Source organism: Capra hircus, chromosome 28 (genome assembly GCF_001704415.2).
Source record: "Capra hircus breed San Clemente chromosome 28, ASM170441v1, whole genome shotgun sequence".
Taxonomy (NCBI): Eukaryota; Metazoa; Chordata; class Mammalia; order Artiodactyla; family Bovidae; genus Capra; species Capra hircus.
Genome location: NC_030835.1, coordinates 4,788,435 through 4,804,869, shown reverse-complemented (window position 1 = coordinate 4,804,869; position 16,435 = coordinate 4,788,435). Strand labels below are relative to the sequence as shown.

Below are 16,435 nucleotides of genomic sequence, written 5' to 3'. Positions count from 1 at the left end.
TTCCTTACCACTAGCGCCACCTGAGAACCTTTGGTTAATAATGACTCACCCAAGGATGCTCCCCACCCCCAACATGGGTGGACGAGGGACAGGGACACTTCCTGCCACAGTGGCCCGGGGGGCTCTGGCAGCTGGACAGTTCCTGATTTCCTGTACCACCTCCCCCTTAGTCCAGGTCCGGTCCTAGTACCACTGAGAGCAGGCCGGAGCCCTCGGCTCACATCAGCCCTTCCCCAACTCCGGACTGTCAGCTGCTCCTCCTGAGACTGCAGGGTCTCTCCTCCGCAAACCCAAGTCAGCTTGGCTCCACCCACGAGTGAGACCCCTTCAGAGCAGGACACACCACAGGACCACCGTTCCCCCGCTCATCCCCACCGAGCTGTAGCTGACTCCATCCCACAAGAGCTGCTGCTCACCTAAGAGGACCCCTGCTCTATCGCATCTGTTTCTCTGATTTTGGATTTTGTCCCTGACTTTCTGTCTAATCACATTTTTTCTCAGCAACATGACATTCAAGAAACTATCTTCCTCTAAGCCATAAAAAAAGAAAAAACAGGGACCAGAACAGGGTCTGTTCTTCAAAACACTTAAATACTTCTCTCTTCCTGCCTGCCTTATTTTGGTACCTGGCACCTCGGCACTATCTTTCTAGCTTCCTAACTGGAAAACACAGGGTTCTCTGCAACTCAGCAGCTCTGCTTTCTAGCAATCCAGCCCAGAGAAATACTCGGGCACATGTACGAGGCTGTGCCTTCGAGGATGTGCATTCTAGCGCTGCTCGTCAGAGCGAAATCACCAGAAACCACCCTAGTGAGGGAGGGGATCCATAAACCCCACTCTGCAAGATGTCAGACAGCAGGTAAGAACAGGGGAGAACCAAACGGGCTAATACAGAGTGAAGGCTCTGAAGCATCTCAAGTGAAAAGTACATGGCGAAAGCTTCTGCTTTGGAAAAGCTCCCTGTATTTCCAGGCGAATGTTTGCACATAAGAAAGTGATGAGCCCAGACAAGGCCTTAACTTAGCTCTAGAGAGGAACGCGGAGGAGGGAGCATAAAGGACACATGGTTTTCACCTTAACTGCCTCTGCAGTTTATTTTATTTTTCACAATACATGTTCGTTTCAGGTATTACTTATACAATCAAAACTAATTTCAAGCACTTCCCTGGCGATCCAGTTCTTAAGACACCATACTTCCACTGCAGGGGTGTGGGTTCGATCCTTTCTCAGGGAACTAAGATTCCACACGCCATGTGGCATGGCAAAAAGACTAACTGCAGGGGCGTCCGTGGTGGCTCAGTGGAGAAGAATCTGCCTGCCAATGCAGGAGACAGCGGTTCGATCCCTGATCCAGGAAGGTCCCACATGCCATGGAGCAGCTAAGCCCACGTGCCACAACAAGTAAGCCTGTGCTCAGGAGCCACAGCTACTTAAGCCCAGGAGCCCTAGAGCTATGCTCTGCAACCAGAGAGACCACCACAATGAGAGGCCCTCTTGCCGCCAATAGAGAGAAACCCTCGCAGCAGCAAAGACCCAGTATGGCCAAAAATTAAATAAACGAATATTTTTTAAAAAGACTAATTTCAGAGAAATATCAACAGAGAAAAGAAAGCAGAGTGGCCTACCCTTCCATGGTTCCCCGTTGGCTTTAGAATACACAGCCCCTCTGCCACCCAAGCTGAGCACTCCTCATCTGGGTCCCTGATCCCAGACACTGCACTCCCACCCGGCATAGCTTCCTCCAAGTCTTGGAACATCCCTCCTTTCTCTCACCCCTGGACCCCCACATCTGCCCATCTTGCCCTCCCCTCAGGTCAGCCCTCCTCACTCCACTAGGACTGAACTCCATGCCAAAAAGACTTCCAGGCTCTGCCGGGCAGGCCAAGCTCCCAGCCACAGTTACAGCGGCTATGATAGTACAGCCTCCATCACAACCCTCTTCCCCACTGACAGTAGTTAGCTTTGGGGCCAAGAGGGCAAAAGCCATGCCTGCCTCCCTCACTTCCAATTTCCCAGCACAGCACCTGGAACTCAGTGGATGTCTGACCAATGCAACTGGACTGACAGGTAGAGGGGGCCTCGCTCAGTGGGCAACAAGAATCCGCCAACTCCATGAAGACCGGCCTAAAGGAAGCTCACGTGAGGGCTGTCAGACCCACCCTCCCAGAATCGTGAGCTTCAGCCTAGGACTACCCCCATAGTCAGCAACAGTCAAACAAAACCCACCTCTGCATTGCTTTGAAGCTGAGCCAGAATTACTATCCATCCTGTCTCCCATGTTCCCGGCACAGACCAGGTCCCACTGGGGGAATTCTTTGAAGTGCTGGAGAAGCCTGGTCCCTCTGAGAAGCAAGCCACCCTGGTACTTCCTTTCAGAGGACGCAGATGCCCTGTACCCATGGCTTCCTTCCCCACTTCCCGCCTGCCAGGAGAGCATGCCCACAGTGATCTTTGCCACCCTGCCAGCCAGCACAGCCACTATGGCCCTGTATTTATTTTCTGACTGCCGCTGCCTCATTAGAAGCCTCTGCAAACCTTCTCTGGATGTGTGCAAGAAATAAATAAACAAATAAGCAAACAGAAAAACAAGGCATCCCAAAATAATAAACCAGAAGTCCTGACAGCATGCCAGGCCCAGGTGGAGGCTTCCGCCTGGGACCAGGGGTGTCAGGGCAGGAAGCAGGAAAGCCCTCACAGGTACCAGGTCAGGTGACTTGGAGGGTACTTTCCAGCAAGAGACTGGAAAAGCAGAACCCTGGAAGGAGACATATGCTATTTATAGGGAAAGTGTGACCCCGCCCCCCAGCCCCATCTTCTGTCATCACTCTCAGAGCCTCCAGTGGGAAACATGGGGTGAGCAGCTGACCCCAAAAATCAAAACCCCCAGACTTCGTACAATGGAGAACTGGCCACACAATGTACAAGCTTTTTCATTCTTGTCACATTCCAGGGTGACGCAACCCAGGAGAACAGGCTTCTGTTCCTAAGCATCTCACTAGATAGGAGAGTTCCCACGGGAGGGTGAGCCTTGATGACACAGCACAGCTCACATCTAAAGGGGGGAGCCCTGCCGTGGACACTATGAATCAACCACTCACTGCTCCCAGCCAGGCTGCCTGAGGCCCCTGCCCACCCTTCCCTCTGACACTTTCCATCACTTCCAGCTCTCAGCACAGCTGCTGGTCGTCCAAACCCTCCTTTTCCAGAACACGGCGTGCAATTTCACACCCTGATGTTTTGCACACAGGTTTACCCCTATTTGGAATTTCCCTCCTCCCTCCTCTACCTGATGAAGCCCTTCTTGCTCCCAGCTAATTCAAAACCCACCGCCTCCCAAGGCAGAGTTGGGATGGGCTGGGGAGTAGTTTAGGCTACAAGGCTCTGCAATCGCATGCCAGCACTTGGGGCACTGTCCTGGGTACTGAAGAGGAGAGAGACAAATGAGTAATCACTCTCATATCCATCATTTCATTTCATTTCAATCTCCCAAGAACCCTTTGAGGCAGGCATTTTTATTATCCCCACTAACAAAATGAGAAAACCAAGGATGAGAAAGATTTGTCAACAGTCCAGAGATGAGTAAGAAAAAAGGCTGAGGCAGGAACAGAACACAAGTTTCCCAAAATGTTCACCCACAAAACTTCAGCGGCACTGCTAACCTCGCACTGCGATGTACACAGGAATTTTGTGTTTAATCCTCCTGTGAAACTGTGCGGAAAGCTTTCTCAAGCCCGGGCCCATCTGAAATCTGGCCAAGCCCCGCACCTTGTGGAGCGCATGAGTGCTCCCTCCACACTTGCCAAGGAGGACAGTGTAGACATACTCAGCGGGCTGAGCACACTGGTGCTCTGGTGGGAGTGGAGGAGGGTGAGGTTTCACCTGACCTTTGGACTCCGTGAAGTGACATGTTATTGTCGTAATCGGGAATCTCATAAAAAGAAACAAACGCTTCCTAGAAAAATAAGTAGTCAGTGAAATGCCCCCAGTTATACATTCATCCACTCATATACTGAATACCTCTTGAGCACCTACTATGTTCCAGGTGGTATTCTAAATGCTGGATATGCAGCATTACTTAATTAAACACACCAGATCCCTGCTTGAGTGGAACTCAACATCCTCACTAGGGAAAAAGTTATGACCAACCTAGATAGCATATTCAAAAGCAGAGACATTACTTTGCCGACTAAGGTCCGCCTAGTCAAGGCTATGGTTTTTCCAGTGGTCATGTATGGACGTGAGAGTTGGACTGTGACGAAGGCTGAGCACCGAAGAATTTATGCTTTTGAACTGTGGTGTTGGAGAAGACTCTTGAGAGTCCCTTGGACTGCAAGGAGATGCAACCAGTCCAACCTGAAGGAGATAAGCCCTGGGATTTCTTTGGAACGAATGATGCTAAAGCTGAAGCTCCAGCACTTTGGCCACCTCATGCGAAGAGTTGACTCATTGGAAAAGACCCTGATGCTGGGAGGGATTGGGGGCAGGAGGAGAAGGGGACAACCGAGGATGAAATGGCTGGATGGCTTCACTGACTCGATGAACGTGAGTCTGAGTGAACTCCGGGAGATGGTGATGAACAGGGAGGCCTGGCGTACTGCGATTCATGGGGTCGCAAAGAGTCAGACACGACTGAGCGACTGAACTGAACTGAAACATCAAAAAATAAGCAAATGTCAATAAATTCAATGAAAAAAAAAGGCATGGAAGGGAGAAGAGGGCGTCAAGAGGAAAAGGAGCTCTATTTCTCAATGAATTGATGAGAAAAGGCCTGTGGGGGCAGAGGGGATTGAAGCCCTGAAGGTGAGGACGCAGCCTGCAAACATCTATGGGAACAGTGTCCCAGGCAGAGGGCAAAGCCGGTGTAAAGGTTCTGATGCCTAACTGTCCTGGCACGTTCATGGAGCAACAGGGAGCAGGAGGCGGGCAGATGGGGTGCAGTGAGGAGAGAGGGTTACAGGGAGCAGGGCAGGGAGGCCAGCTGCAAGGACCATGGCTGGTATTCCAGGGCAGTGGGGAAAGTTTCAGTCATCACAATGAAACTTTGAGCTTAGATCTGAGGCTCCCATGCAACCTGTGAGAGGGAAACCTCTTAGGGACTCCCGGAGCCTTTCTGCTTCCTTAGATTCCCGAGGACAAGGGCATTCTTAACGCTGTTTCAGAGACACTGTCTAAACACAAGTCACGCAAGACCTATGACCACCCACCCCTAGGTCCCACCTGCTGAGCAACCAGGAAAGGAAACCCACTTCCCAGGCCTCAAAAAAGGGTTCTTGGGAGCTGGATGCCATCTGCTGAGATCCCTTTGTAAGAAGCAAAGGAAAAGTTTTAAAGCATAAGACTCTCAACCCTCTAGAGCACTGAGCATGTGCTTGGCCAGGACCTGCCAGGAACCTAGGAAAGAAGTGCTATGATACCCATCTTACAGATCAGGAAAACGGAGGCTCTGAAGGGCAACCACAGTTCAGCCAGGACGCAATAAGCAATGGAGCGGGAACTTACATGCAGCTCTTTTCTGATGCTGGAGTCTGTGCTCATAACCACCCAAATGTCACCTCTCAAGGAGGTGCCAGACCTTGCCTGGCAAGCGAAAACAAGTCATCTCTGGCCAGCAAGCAGACGGTCAGGGCTCTCATCTGGATGGAGACAGCTTTAGCCTGAACATCATTGCCAGCTGCTACAGAGCTTCCACAGCTCTCCCCTCCTCGCCCCTGCCTTTCACGCCTCCCTGTCCTTTCCCTGTCTTCTGGTCAGACACACTGACACCCCAGGTCTCTGAAAACATTCCTAGGAGCAGAGGACGCTGCAGGTTCCAGGCACATAACATTCTTTTCAGGGCCTATGGTCTTCCAGCAACTGCTGAAGTGACTGGGGCCAGAAGGAAGTTAGTTATGATGGTCTCTCTTCACAACAAAGGCATTTCTATATGCCTGGCAACATTCTGCTCCTTGACTGGGATAGCGGTTATTCTATTACATATATTTGTCAAAATCCATCAAGCAGTACATGGCTAATGAGTGCATTTTATTGCATACCAATTAATTATGCCTCAATGCAGTTCACTTCAAAAAATGAAGGAACTCTCCTGACATTGCTGGACCTGTTAGGAAAGAGCCATGCTCTCCCAAAGAGGAGGATACGAGATGCTTCAGTGGAGACAATGAAGAGGACGTTCTATTTCACTTCACTAGGAGAGCCGGCAGGGGTCTCATTGGGCCAATGGTCCTTCCAGATGTTTGGGGCCACATCTTGTGGATACCCTTCCTAGAATTCTAGTAGAGTTCTAGTAGATAACAGCAAAACCTGTTCCCTCTTGTGTGCTGGGGCTGAGGAGGTCTGGAGAAGCAGGGTTGGCCGGAGGGGAGTCAATGGGGCCATATTTGTCTTCCAAGGCGGCACTGTGGTACTGCATGGCAAGAAGGAAGTGTAGGTCTGGCCAAGGTCTTGCTGTAGCAACTGCCTTGGTCCCAGCTGTGCAATGGGCCATGGGGGGAGGGGGGCTGGCACCGTCATCTTCCTGTCCTTCATCCAGCATCTCCTTATGTCCTCAGACACACCACGGAGTCCAACAGAAGGGTGATGGAACTTCAGAGTTAATGAATTTTAATCTTCCAACAAATGCTACAATTAACGTGCCCTGAAGTACAGCTGCTTTATAATTAGATCGAAGAACAAAACCCAAAACACTCGTCCCAGTAAAGTTATTGTCGAACTTCTTGGTAGGTTTCCTAGCAATTAAACTCACTTACTCATTTCACCTGGAAAAAGTATTTATTACTTCAATTTAAACTAATGCCATAATGATACGATACGTGTTATTAATAAGAAGGCGCACCAGAGCAGCTCAGTTGTCTGACTTCCTATGCCAGACGTCAGAAAGACTTTGTTGGCATGAAGCATTGGTTAAAAGAGTAGGTGTCCAATTCTCTTTCTTCTGAGGAGTTTCCTGCCAGGAGGACTTGGGGTGAAGATCAACTGCCAACAGATGGTCACCAAGGGAACCTGTCAGGCTGTCCAGCTGCGAAGGTGTGAGGACTCACCAGGGCCACTTGGGACTGAGCAGTGAGCCTTCAGGGACTCCTAGCAACTCACCTCCACCACCAGGGAGGCCTGGAGTGTCCCCTGCAGGTGAGAGAGCTGAAACTCTGTCTCTTTCTGCTAGCACCAAGAACACAAGCAAGCTGTTTCCTGGGTTGCAGAACAAGCCAGAGCAGAGATGAACCAGCTCAGAGGCTAAGGGGCTCCAGTAGCTGTAGTTCCTGAGTAAGGGAGTCTTCCTGAGCACTCAGGTGTTAGGCTCTGTGCTAAGCTCTTACGGTTGTTCAATCGCTCAGTCATGTCCGAGTCTTTGCAACCCCATAGACTGCAGCACGCCAGGCTTCCCTGTCCTTCACCATCTCCCAGAATATGCTCAAACTCACGTCCATTGATTTGGTGATGCCAACGAAGACCCTGGCATGTATTAATGCATTTAATCCACACATCAAGCACACCAAATAGGAATGATTACTTTATTCCCGTTAGACAGATCAGGAAACCACTGCAGAGAGAGGTTGAGTGACTTGTCCAATGTCACTATAGAAGCAGAGCCAGCATTCAGCTGAGGCAGACTGCTCCCAAGTCCTGCTCCTCACCACTGTACTCAAGGACCATCCTGAGGAGGGACAAACAGCCAAAGCTCTCAGGCCAAGACTCTACCAAGCCCTGTGCCCACATCCAGCCCTGGGAAGGAAGAATACCGACCACTGCCATTCTTGGTCCCCACTCCTGATTTGTTATTATCACACAGACCATTTGCCACGTACCAGGAACTCTGCCAGGGGTTTTAATCTGTAGCTCAGAAATTACCATCCCTGTTCCTTAGATGATAAAAAGGGAGGTCACCATGGGCGATCAGGAGGAAGGAAGGATGGCCACCCTCTCTCTTTTTTATTTACTTACTATTTTTGGTACTTGATAGAAAACTTTAAAGATATTAAACAAAAAAAGCAGACCTCACATCTTTGTCCCAAGTCATTGTGTTTCCCTCCCTGACACAGCTGTCCCCTATGACTGTATGTGTGCTCACACACGCATGTGACCTTGCTTACCCAGAGCAATACTGACACCACTGTTCTCACCTTGCTACTGCGAGCTAACAGTACCACGTGTTGGAACTATGGCCTCTTGGTTCATTAGGAATCATAGTTTCCCATTATGTATGTATCATAATATATTTAACCATTACGGTTGTTGGCAGTATCTGTGGCCACCAACAGTGCTCCAATAATCCCTTGTGCATTAAGTGAAGAGTCTACCTGCGGGCCTTGCTCCCCACAGCTTTGCCACAAGGATCAAGAGGCTGTGAGCAGAGCTGTGGGGTGACCTGGGCTTCAGGAATCAGACTTAGCCAACCCCCTACTCACCAGCCACCCACTCACTTTTCTGAGTCACAGTTTCCTCATCTGTAAAACAAGGGTGGTATGAACCCACTTTGAAGGGTTGCTGTAAGGATGCCATGAGCTGGAGCCTCAACGGTGCTTACACGGCGCCCTGCTTGGAGTGAGGCTGGAGAAACACAAACTGTGACTAACTGACACCTGGGCCAGCTGGTCACCTGGGAAGTTCAGGCCCTGCCTCGGGGCCTGGGATTTGTCCTCAGCTCATTCCCGTGCATTAGCTTCTTTCCTTTCAGAGGAAGCCAATGAGTCTGGACACAGACAACAGGAAGACCAGAGCCCTCCAAAAAGAAGACCCAAGTCCAAGTTCAGGTCTCTGGACTGGGTGTAATGAATAGGACCCAGAGGCACAAACTGAGGAGGCGAGCTATGGCTCTCAAGGATTTCTGGAGATTCTGTACCCATCAGTGAGGCCTCTAAGGCCTGCTTGGCCCCGAGTTTCAGCCTCACCCTTGGCCACTGCCCACAGTCCAGCCGTATCTTTTCCCTCTCTTTTCCCACTTGCCCCCAAGCCTTCCAGCATGCTTTCCTTCTGCCTGGCACACTCTTCATCCTATCCACCCCCAGTGCCCTTTGCTTGCCTATTTCCCACTAGTCCTTTAGAGGCTTGTGTACATGCCGCCTCCTTCAGGAAGCCCTCCTGAACCACCATGCCACAAGCTGTGCAGTCACTGCTAAGATAAGATCAGTTCCATGGCCACAGCAGAGTGAAGCAGTGTCGGGGAAGAATGTCAGGCCATAGCTGCAGGGAGAGGTGGTCTAGCCACAGGGATCCAGGCATACTCAGAGCCAGGACCTAGCTGTGGACACTCGGGCTGGAGGGCAACATCTGCTCTCAGAGCAGAGACAAAGGTTTCAGCAGGAGAATATCTTTATAACATTTGGATAGGGAAAGACCTCTTAAATGAAATAGGAAATGGAGCTATTTGTCTAAAAGATGAATAAATTGATAATAATACAGTATAGAACTTCTGTGAACTTAGACAACAAACTGAAAGAAGGCATTTAACATCCCTAACTTACAAAAGAAAAGACTCAATTTTAGAAATGCAAATCAAAACCACAATGAGGTACCATTTCACACCAGTCAGAATGGCTGCAATCCAAAAGTCTACAAGCAATAAATGCTGGAGAGGGTGTGGACAAAAGGGAACCCTCTTACACTGTTGGTGGGAATGCAAACTAGTTCGGCCACTATGGAGAACAGTGTGGAGATTCCTTAAAAAACTGGAAATTGAACTGCCTTATGACCCAGCAATTCCACTACTGGGCATACACACAGAGAAAACCACAATTGAAAGAGACACGTGTACCCCAGTGTTCATCACAGCACTGTTTATAATAGCCAGGACATGGAAGCAACCTAGATGTCCATCAGCAGATGAATGGATAAGAAAGCTGTGGTACATATACACAATGAAGTATTACTCAGCCATTAAAAAGAATACATTTGAATCAGTTCTAATGAGGTGGATGAAACTGGAGCCTATTATACAGAGTGAAGTAAGCCAGAAAGAAAAACACCAGTACAGTATACTAACACATATATATGAAATTTAGAAAGATGGTAATGATAACCCTGTATGCGAGACAGCAAAAGAGACACAGATGTACAGAACAGACTTTTGGACTCTGTGGGAGAGGGAGAGGGTGGGATGATTTGGGAGAATGGCATTGAAACATGTATACTGTCATGTAAGAAACAAATCGCCAGTCTAGGTTCGATACAGGATACAGGATGCTTGGGGCTGGTTCATGGGGATGACCCAGAGAGATGATACGGGGAGAGAGGTGGGAGAGGGGTTCAGGATTGGGAACTCATGTACACCCGTGGTGGATTCATGTCAATGTATGGCAAAACCAATACAGTATTGTAAAGTAAAATAAAATTTTTTTAAAAAACACATCGAATAAAATCAAGGCAATTGCCAAATGATAAAAAAAAATAAAAATAAAAATGTTTTTTAATATAAAAAATAAAAACCTAATAAAAATAAATAAATAAAAATGGGCAAAAATTTAAAAACTACACATGGGTATTCAGAAGAGCAAACAAAAATACTGCATAAAGATATGCTCAGCTTCATCTTTTATCATGGCAATGTAAATCAAAATCACAGTGAGACACATTTCACATGAAAATCTTCAAACTAAAAGCAATGCCAGAAAAAAAATAAAATAAAATAAAAGCAATGCCAGGTGTTGGTGAGGTTGGGGAGCTTCGAGAATGCTCATACATCGCAGATAGCAGTGAAAATAGGTAGAAATGCTTTGGAAAGTAATTTGAAATGATCTAGTAAAGTGAAACATGCATAAGCCCAATAGTTCATAATATTTAATAAAAAAGCAACCACAATCCTCAATCAATTAAAAATAAATAAACATTTAAGAAAAGAAAGCAATCACAAAAGTGTACAGTAGTTTAACTCTATATATTTAAGGTTCACGAAGAGGCCAAACTAGGCAATAAGTATTTTAGGATCCATACTTGCATGACAAGCTATAAAGAAAAGCAAGGAGCTCATTAGAACACAATGAAGATACTGGGTAGATCCCCTAGGTAGATGACATGATACAATGAGGACACATAAGGCTCCTAGACATTTTTCAAACTGGTCTGGGTTCATGGGAGCTCACTTCATTATCATTCTTTTAACTTGACATATACATTGTAAAAGTGTGCAACTTTTAACTTTTTAAACATAATTTAAAAACAAGCACAAATAGGAAATGGACACACATTTAGAGCCCCAAGCTTTTGCCTCTGTGGAATCCCTGCTGCCAACTCATCCCAGGCCAGCAAACTAGCCCAAGAGGCTAACAGGGAGCATCACACCCCAAAGATGCTATGGAGGAAGGAGCCCCGGGGTCCTAACTTCACATCCCAGCCCTATGCAACTTTAGCCAAGATACTCCAACCATCTGTTTCAACATCTAAAATGAGTACCTAGCAAAATAGTTGCACATGGTAGGGACTCAGTGAATATTTGTTGATGAATGAGTCAGTGGTTTCTAAGATCCCACCATAAATACATCCCTCATCCAAATGTGCTCACTGGGGAGAAATTGTGGCTGCAGCTTCTAGCACACCCTCCCCAAAACACACACGAATAGCCCAGAAATCGAAGTGGCAAGACAGAAAGTTCTCTCTTCTGTTCAATCCAAACTTTTGGTATTTTAATGTTACAGATTTTCTCTCCCAAATGTCAGCTTCTCTTTTATTTTCCCTTTCGCTGTCACAACAAGCATACAAGTATTTTCAATGGAATTTTACCAAATGGCATGTCTTGCTTTCTGTAAACCTTAAACATACAAACTCCTCTCCCACCGCTCTGCCAAATTCTGTCGTAGAACTTGCTTTTGCCTTTCTGACCCTTGACCCAGATGCCTAGTCCTCAGGCTCCACCCAGGGCAGGACATTCCTCGGTTTAAAGGGAGGCTGAGGGGCAAATGAGGAAGGATCAGCCTTACCTTGCAGGGGTAGGATCTTACACATGACATTTATCCAAGTGACTGACTGCACAAACCTAGGGCATGCCAAGTCCATTCCACACATGCCATCCTTGGCATCAACTCTGCCTGGCTGGTGATAAGAGAAGAAGGCTGGAGGCTAGCAAACCCCAGATGACAGTAATAAGATGGTGCCATGGCTAAGTGCATGGGCATCAAAGTCAAAAGGAATCTCTCTGAGCCTCATGATCCTCATCTGTAAAATGCAGCAATAATCCCACTTCAGAGAGTTACTGAATAGCTTAAATAAATATATGTAAAGATACTTGCAGATCAGCATCAAAAAAACAAAGTTACTATATTCCAACCCACTTCTGTGTGACTTTGGAAGAAATGAAACAGTCTTTACACTCAATTTGCTTTTTAATTGGGCTCATCGCAGCTAGTGCTACAGCGGTCGGGTGGAGGAAGGGCCCTGAGGGGTTGTGGAGGCACCATTTGTCTTGGACGTATCAGTAATGTAAATCCACCCACAGCCCTCAGACAGGCCAATGCCAGCCAAGCTGAGGAGCACTCACACTCTGAATTCTTGGGGCTGCCTCAAACAGCATGTTTCTACAGCCTTGGCTTAAATAACATATTAAAAATGGGCCACAAATTTGACTGTACACAAAGGGCAAGGTCAAAACAAGTAACAGGTGCTGGAGTTGTTAATGTTTTATAGAGAATGTTTGGGGTAGAAACCTGGCTTCAAAGGTTGTCAAATCAGGAGGGTAATGGCCAGGGCAGGCAAAGGCAGAAGGTTCTTCATAGAACCCAATGAAAGAGCACTGGCCTCCAGGAAGGCTAACGCCAAATGGTCAGCACCTTGGACAGTGACAGCCATGTGTAAGCAGCTCTGAGATGCTTGATTTCACAGCCACCTTTAGCAAAACAGGACGGGTTGCTGCCAGTCCATGCCCTGCATCATGATGCTTCATGGAGCAATCACAGCATTTTATGTTGCTGAGGCCATATGCTTCCTCAGAATCCTTCCCAACAAAGCAATCAAGGTTCAGCCAATTGCCGGCAGTGGTCCACCGGAAGAAACCTATTGGTCACCCTGTGTGTTTATAAAATTACTAATAAAGGTCAGTGTGGTTGAAAACTGACTTCAACCCTACAAGAGGGAGCAAAGGTCTCCGTGTGACAAAACAGGAGAACACCTTTTTGCTTAACTGGAGGGTCTGGATGGGAGAGGAGAGGGGCAAAGGAGTGTATCTGCAGAAGGAAACATCTGTTTCCTAGCTTACCTCAAAGGTCTTTCCTTGTCTTTCCCCCACATTTCTCCTTTGTCTTATACTAAAATTTCTTGAAAGGTCCATGTTCTCATAAATGAGTTGGTTCATTCACAGAGAGACAATTTCTTTGGGCATTCTCTGTGCCAGCCACCAGGCTATGACATGGTCTCTCCAACTCCTCCCCAGAGTCAGGGATTGAGCAGGGGTGGGAGGGAGAAGCCAGGCCCTGGACAGAGTGCAGTTCAGGCGCCTGGAGCCTCTGGCCACCTTTGTCCCCATCACCCCCCTCATTTTAATTTCAGTACAGTGACTGTTTGCTTTTCAATTCCTTCTGGAAGACTCCAGACAGCATATTTGCTTAAGAGCTGAAGACAACATTCCAGTCTTAGAGAAGCAGAGTATTTAGGCAAATGCAAACATATGCTGCTTTCTCTTCTTAGTTACAGTCTTGGCAAAGGGATTATTCCACCAAGAGAGGAAAAAAGGACTTTCGAGGGTCTACCTCATTCCACCCTGGCCCCAGCTGTGAGGCGCCAACCCTCACCTTTGAAGATGCAAGGTGAGTGGCTGTGGTTATAAAAGGGTAGCGTGGGGGTCCTTGTGAGGGACTGCTCTGAATCTGACTGTGGTGGGCACATGAATCCACACGTGACAGAAATGTACACACAGTGAATATACACGCCCAGGTGCATGCAAACTGGTGAATATGAGCAAGGCCTATGGATTGTGTCAAGGTGAAATCCTGCTTGTGGTATACTATGACAGTTAGGCAAGATTTTGGAGCACACAGGATCTCTGAATTATTTCTCATAATTGTATGTAAGTCTCAGTTATCTCAGAATTTAAAAATAAACAGGTTTTTTAAACATATAATTTTTTTCAATAAAAAGGTTTTGTTTATAAACCATTTATCCTGGGACCAGAACTGGTCTCCATTTTCACAAAGCAGCCATAGAAAAACTGAAGCTATCTCTTCAAAGCCCATTTTTCTAGTTTCCTAACAAGGAAACTATGATTTTTTTTTCATACAGTAGGCCTTCAAAGAATCCATATCCAGCCTTGCCCTGTGTCCCCAGACCCACACGATCCCCACCTGGGTCCATGACATTAAGGTTGTAGCTCTCCCTGACCTTTGCCCCAGCCTGAAACCCTGAAACTAAGGGCAGATCAGCGTGGAGGGAGGCAAGGAGCTGAGGAGGCTGGGAGAGCATCCAGCGAGAGGGGGACACTTTGCAGAGGAGGCTTCCGGGAGGACCCAGGCTGGCCAGCCTCCACCACTGCTGCCTGCATGCAGCCTTTCGGATCTCTGCCAGCAGTTTATTAATATTTTATTGAAAACTCGAAGATAATTCAAACTTCAGCTGTCATGATAAGGTGTTGTTGCTAGGCAACTTTAGTGCCTGTCTACAGATCTGTTTTCAGAGCTCATCCCCTACTCATGAAGCTCAATGTTGGGTCCTACCACCCAGAGACCCACTCGGTTCAGACTATCAACCGCTGTCCACACCCAGCCCTCTCCAAAGGGCTCAACCTCCAGGAGCAAAGGTCCAGCTCGCAGGTCTCCCAGTGTCTGGCTGTGCCCCACCCCGGAGCCCCAGTGCAGCCCTTGCCCCCACTCACCATACTCGCTGTCGTAGAACATGACAAACTTCTGCCAGCGCAGCTCTGTCACCAGCCTGAGCATGACGTCATTGAGGCGCACAGGCGGTCTGGAGGCCAGCGTGTAGGCCTCGCCATCGGGGCTGGGGTTCAGATGGCAGGCGGTGCGCGGAGAGCCCCCTGGGTTGCGCTGGACAAAGAGATGTGGGATGTGCATCGCGTCTGTGAGGGACTGCAGGGCGTTGGCAGACGCACAGCCGGTGGACGTAACCAAGGCCAAAATCCCCTGGGTCATGAGGTCACAGGCTGGAAAGAGAGGGGAGAGAGAGGGAGGGGTCAGCATGGGGGTGATGCTGCCCTGGCTTCAATTCACACAGCTCACACTGGGCAGCTCATTCCTGCGGTTCCAAGAAACACCGTCTCCCTCCAGGGACCAAGAACCCTGTCAGGCCAGCCCAGAGGCTCTCACAGGCACAGTCTGTGAAGCCCTAGTGATGCTGCCAACTAGATACTCCTGTGTCCATTCAACAGATGAGAAAACAGAGGTCAAGAGAGGCAAAATCAATCATCCTAGGCTGCTCAAGCAGGGAAAGTAGAACAGGGGTCCTACCCACATCTGCCTGAGACACTCAGCCACGCTACCATAGTAGCTATCTGGTTTCCCACTTGGGCTGTGAGCCTCTTAAGAGCCATGAGCTCGTTTTGTTGATCCTTGTACCCCAAGGCCGAGCCACAGGCCAAGAATGCACTGTGTACTCTACAATCGTTGGCTGAACTGAGCTGATTGGGGCGGAAGGGAATGAGTTACATTGGAAAGCCAGGGAGACACTTACCCCCGAAGACCCAGATTGTAGGCGACGAACCCCAGAAAGCCCCAGTCTCCTGGCCAAGTCCACTTGACTCATACCATAAAAATACTGGGTCAAACCCCCAGGGAAGTATTTGGTTCCAGAAGATCAGGATTATTTAAAAGCCACTTGACAATAACAACGGAAGAAGCTCCCACAGCTGGGGCACTGACTGCAGGTGAGGAGGACGACGGCCAGGTGTCAGCAGCCATCTCTAGGGAGGGAGCACTTAGGGACCGCCTTTTGAAGTCATCTAGTCACCGTGAGTTCCAGTAACCCCTTTTAGCCACACTCTTACACCTTTTTGGAACATCAGACCCATTAATAGAACGATGCACCTCGCAACACTGCAACCCACTGCACCAGTTTTGAAGCAAACATTTATTAATAACGCTTTATGTGACGGCAGGAATGTGGGAAAGCAGATGCAGTTTCAAAACACAGCCTGTGAATGTCAGCAGGCCATCTGCTGCAGACGGCAGACTTTTGAACAACTTTGACAATGCGGTTCTTTCGGTTGAGAGCACTTGGGTTTATGTAATGCCTCAGACCAGTCTGGGAGAAGGAGATGAAGACCAGGAGAGGAACCCCAAGGAGCAAGGCAGAGGGAGGCTGGGAAGGTGTGGGAAGAGGAAGACACCCCCAGGCTTTCCAATACCGAGGACCAGCGGCTCCCCACGCAGGGGCAATCACCTTGCACATTCATGGGCTTAAGCAGGAGGACAATTTGCCCACAACTCTTCCTGCGGAACCCTCAGGCTTCAACACAAGGCGGAAGGAGGCGGTGGTTAAATGAGAGATTCTCTGCGGTCCCTACTGAAGA

The 16,435-nt window shown here is 48.4% G+C and overlaps 1 protein-coding gene across 1 annotated transcript in view; it reads right to left on the bottom strand.

Moving 5' to 3' along the window:
• The window catches only part of GRID1 (glutamate ionotropic receptor delta type subunit 1), a 685,893-nt gene that overhangs the window by 523,531 nt on the left and 145,927 nt on the right, over positions 1-16,435 (bottom strand). Inside the window, 1 exon segment of the mRNA XM_018042611.1 lies at positions 14,786-15,070. Coding sequence (XP_017898100.1) covers positions 14,786-15,070 — 285 coding nt within the window.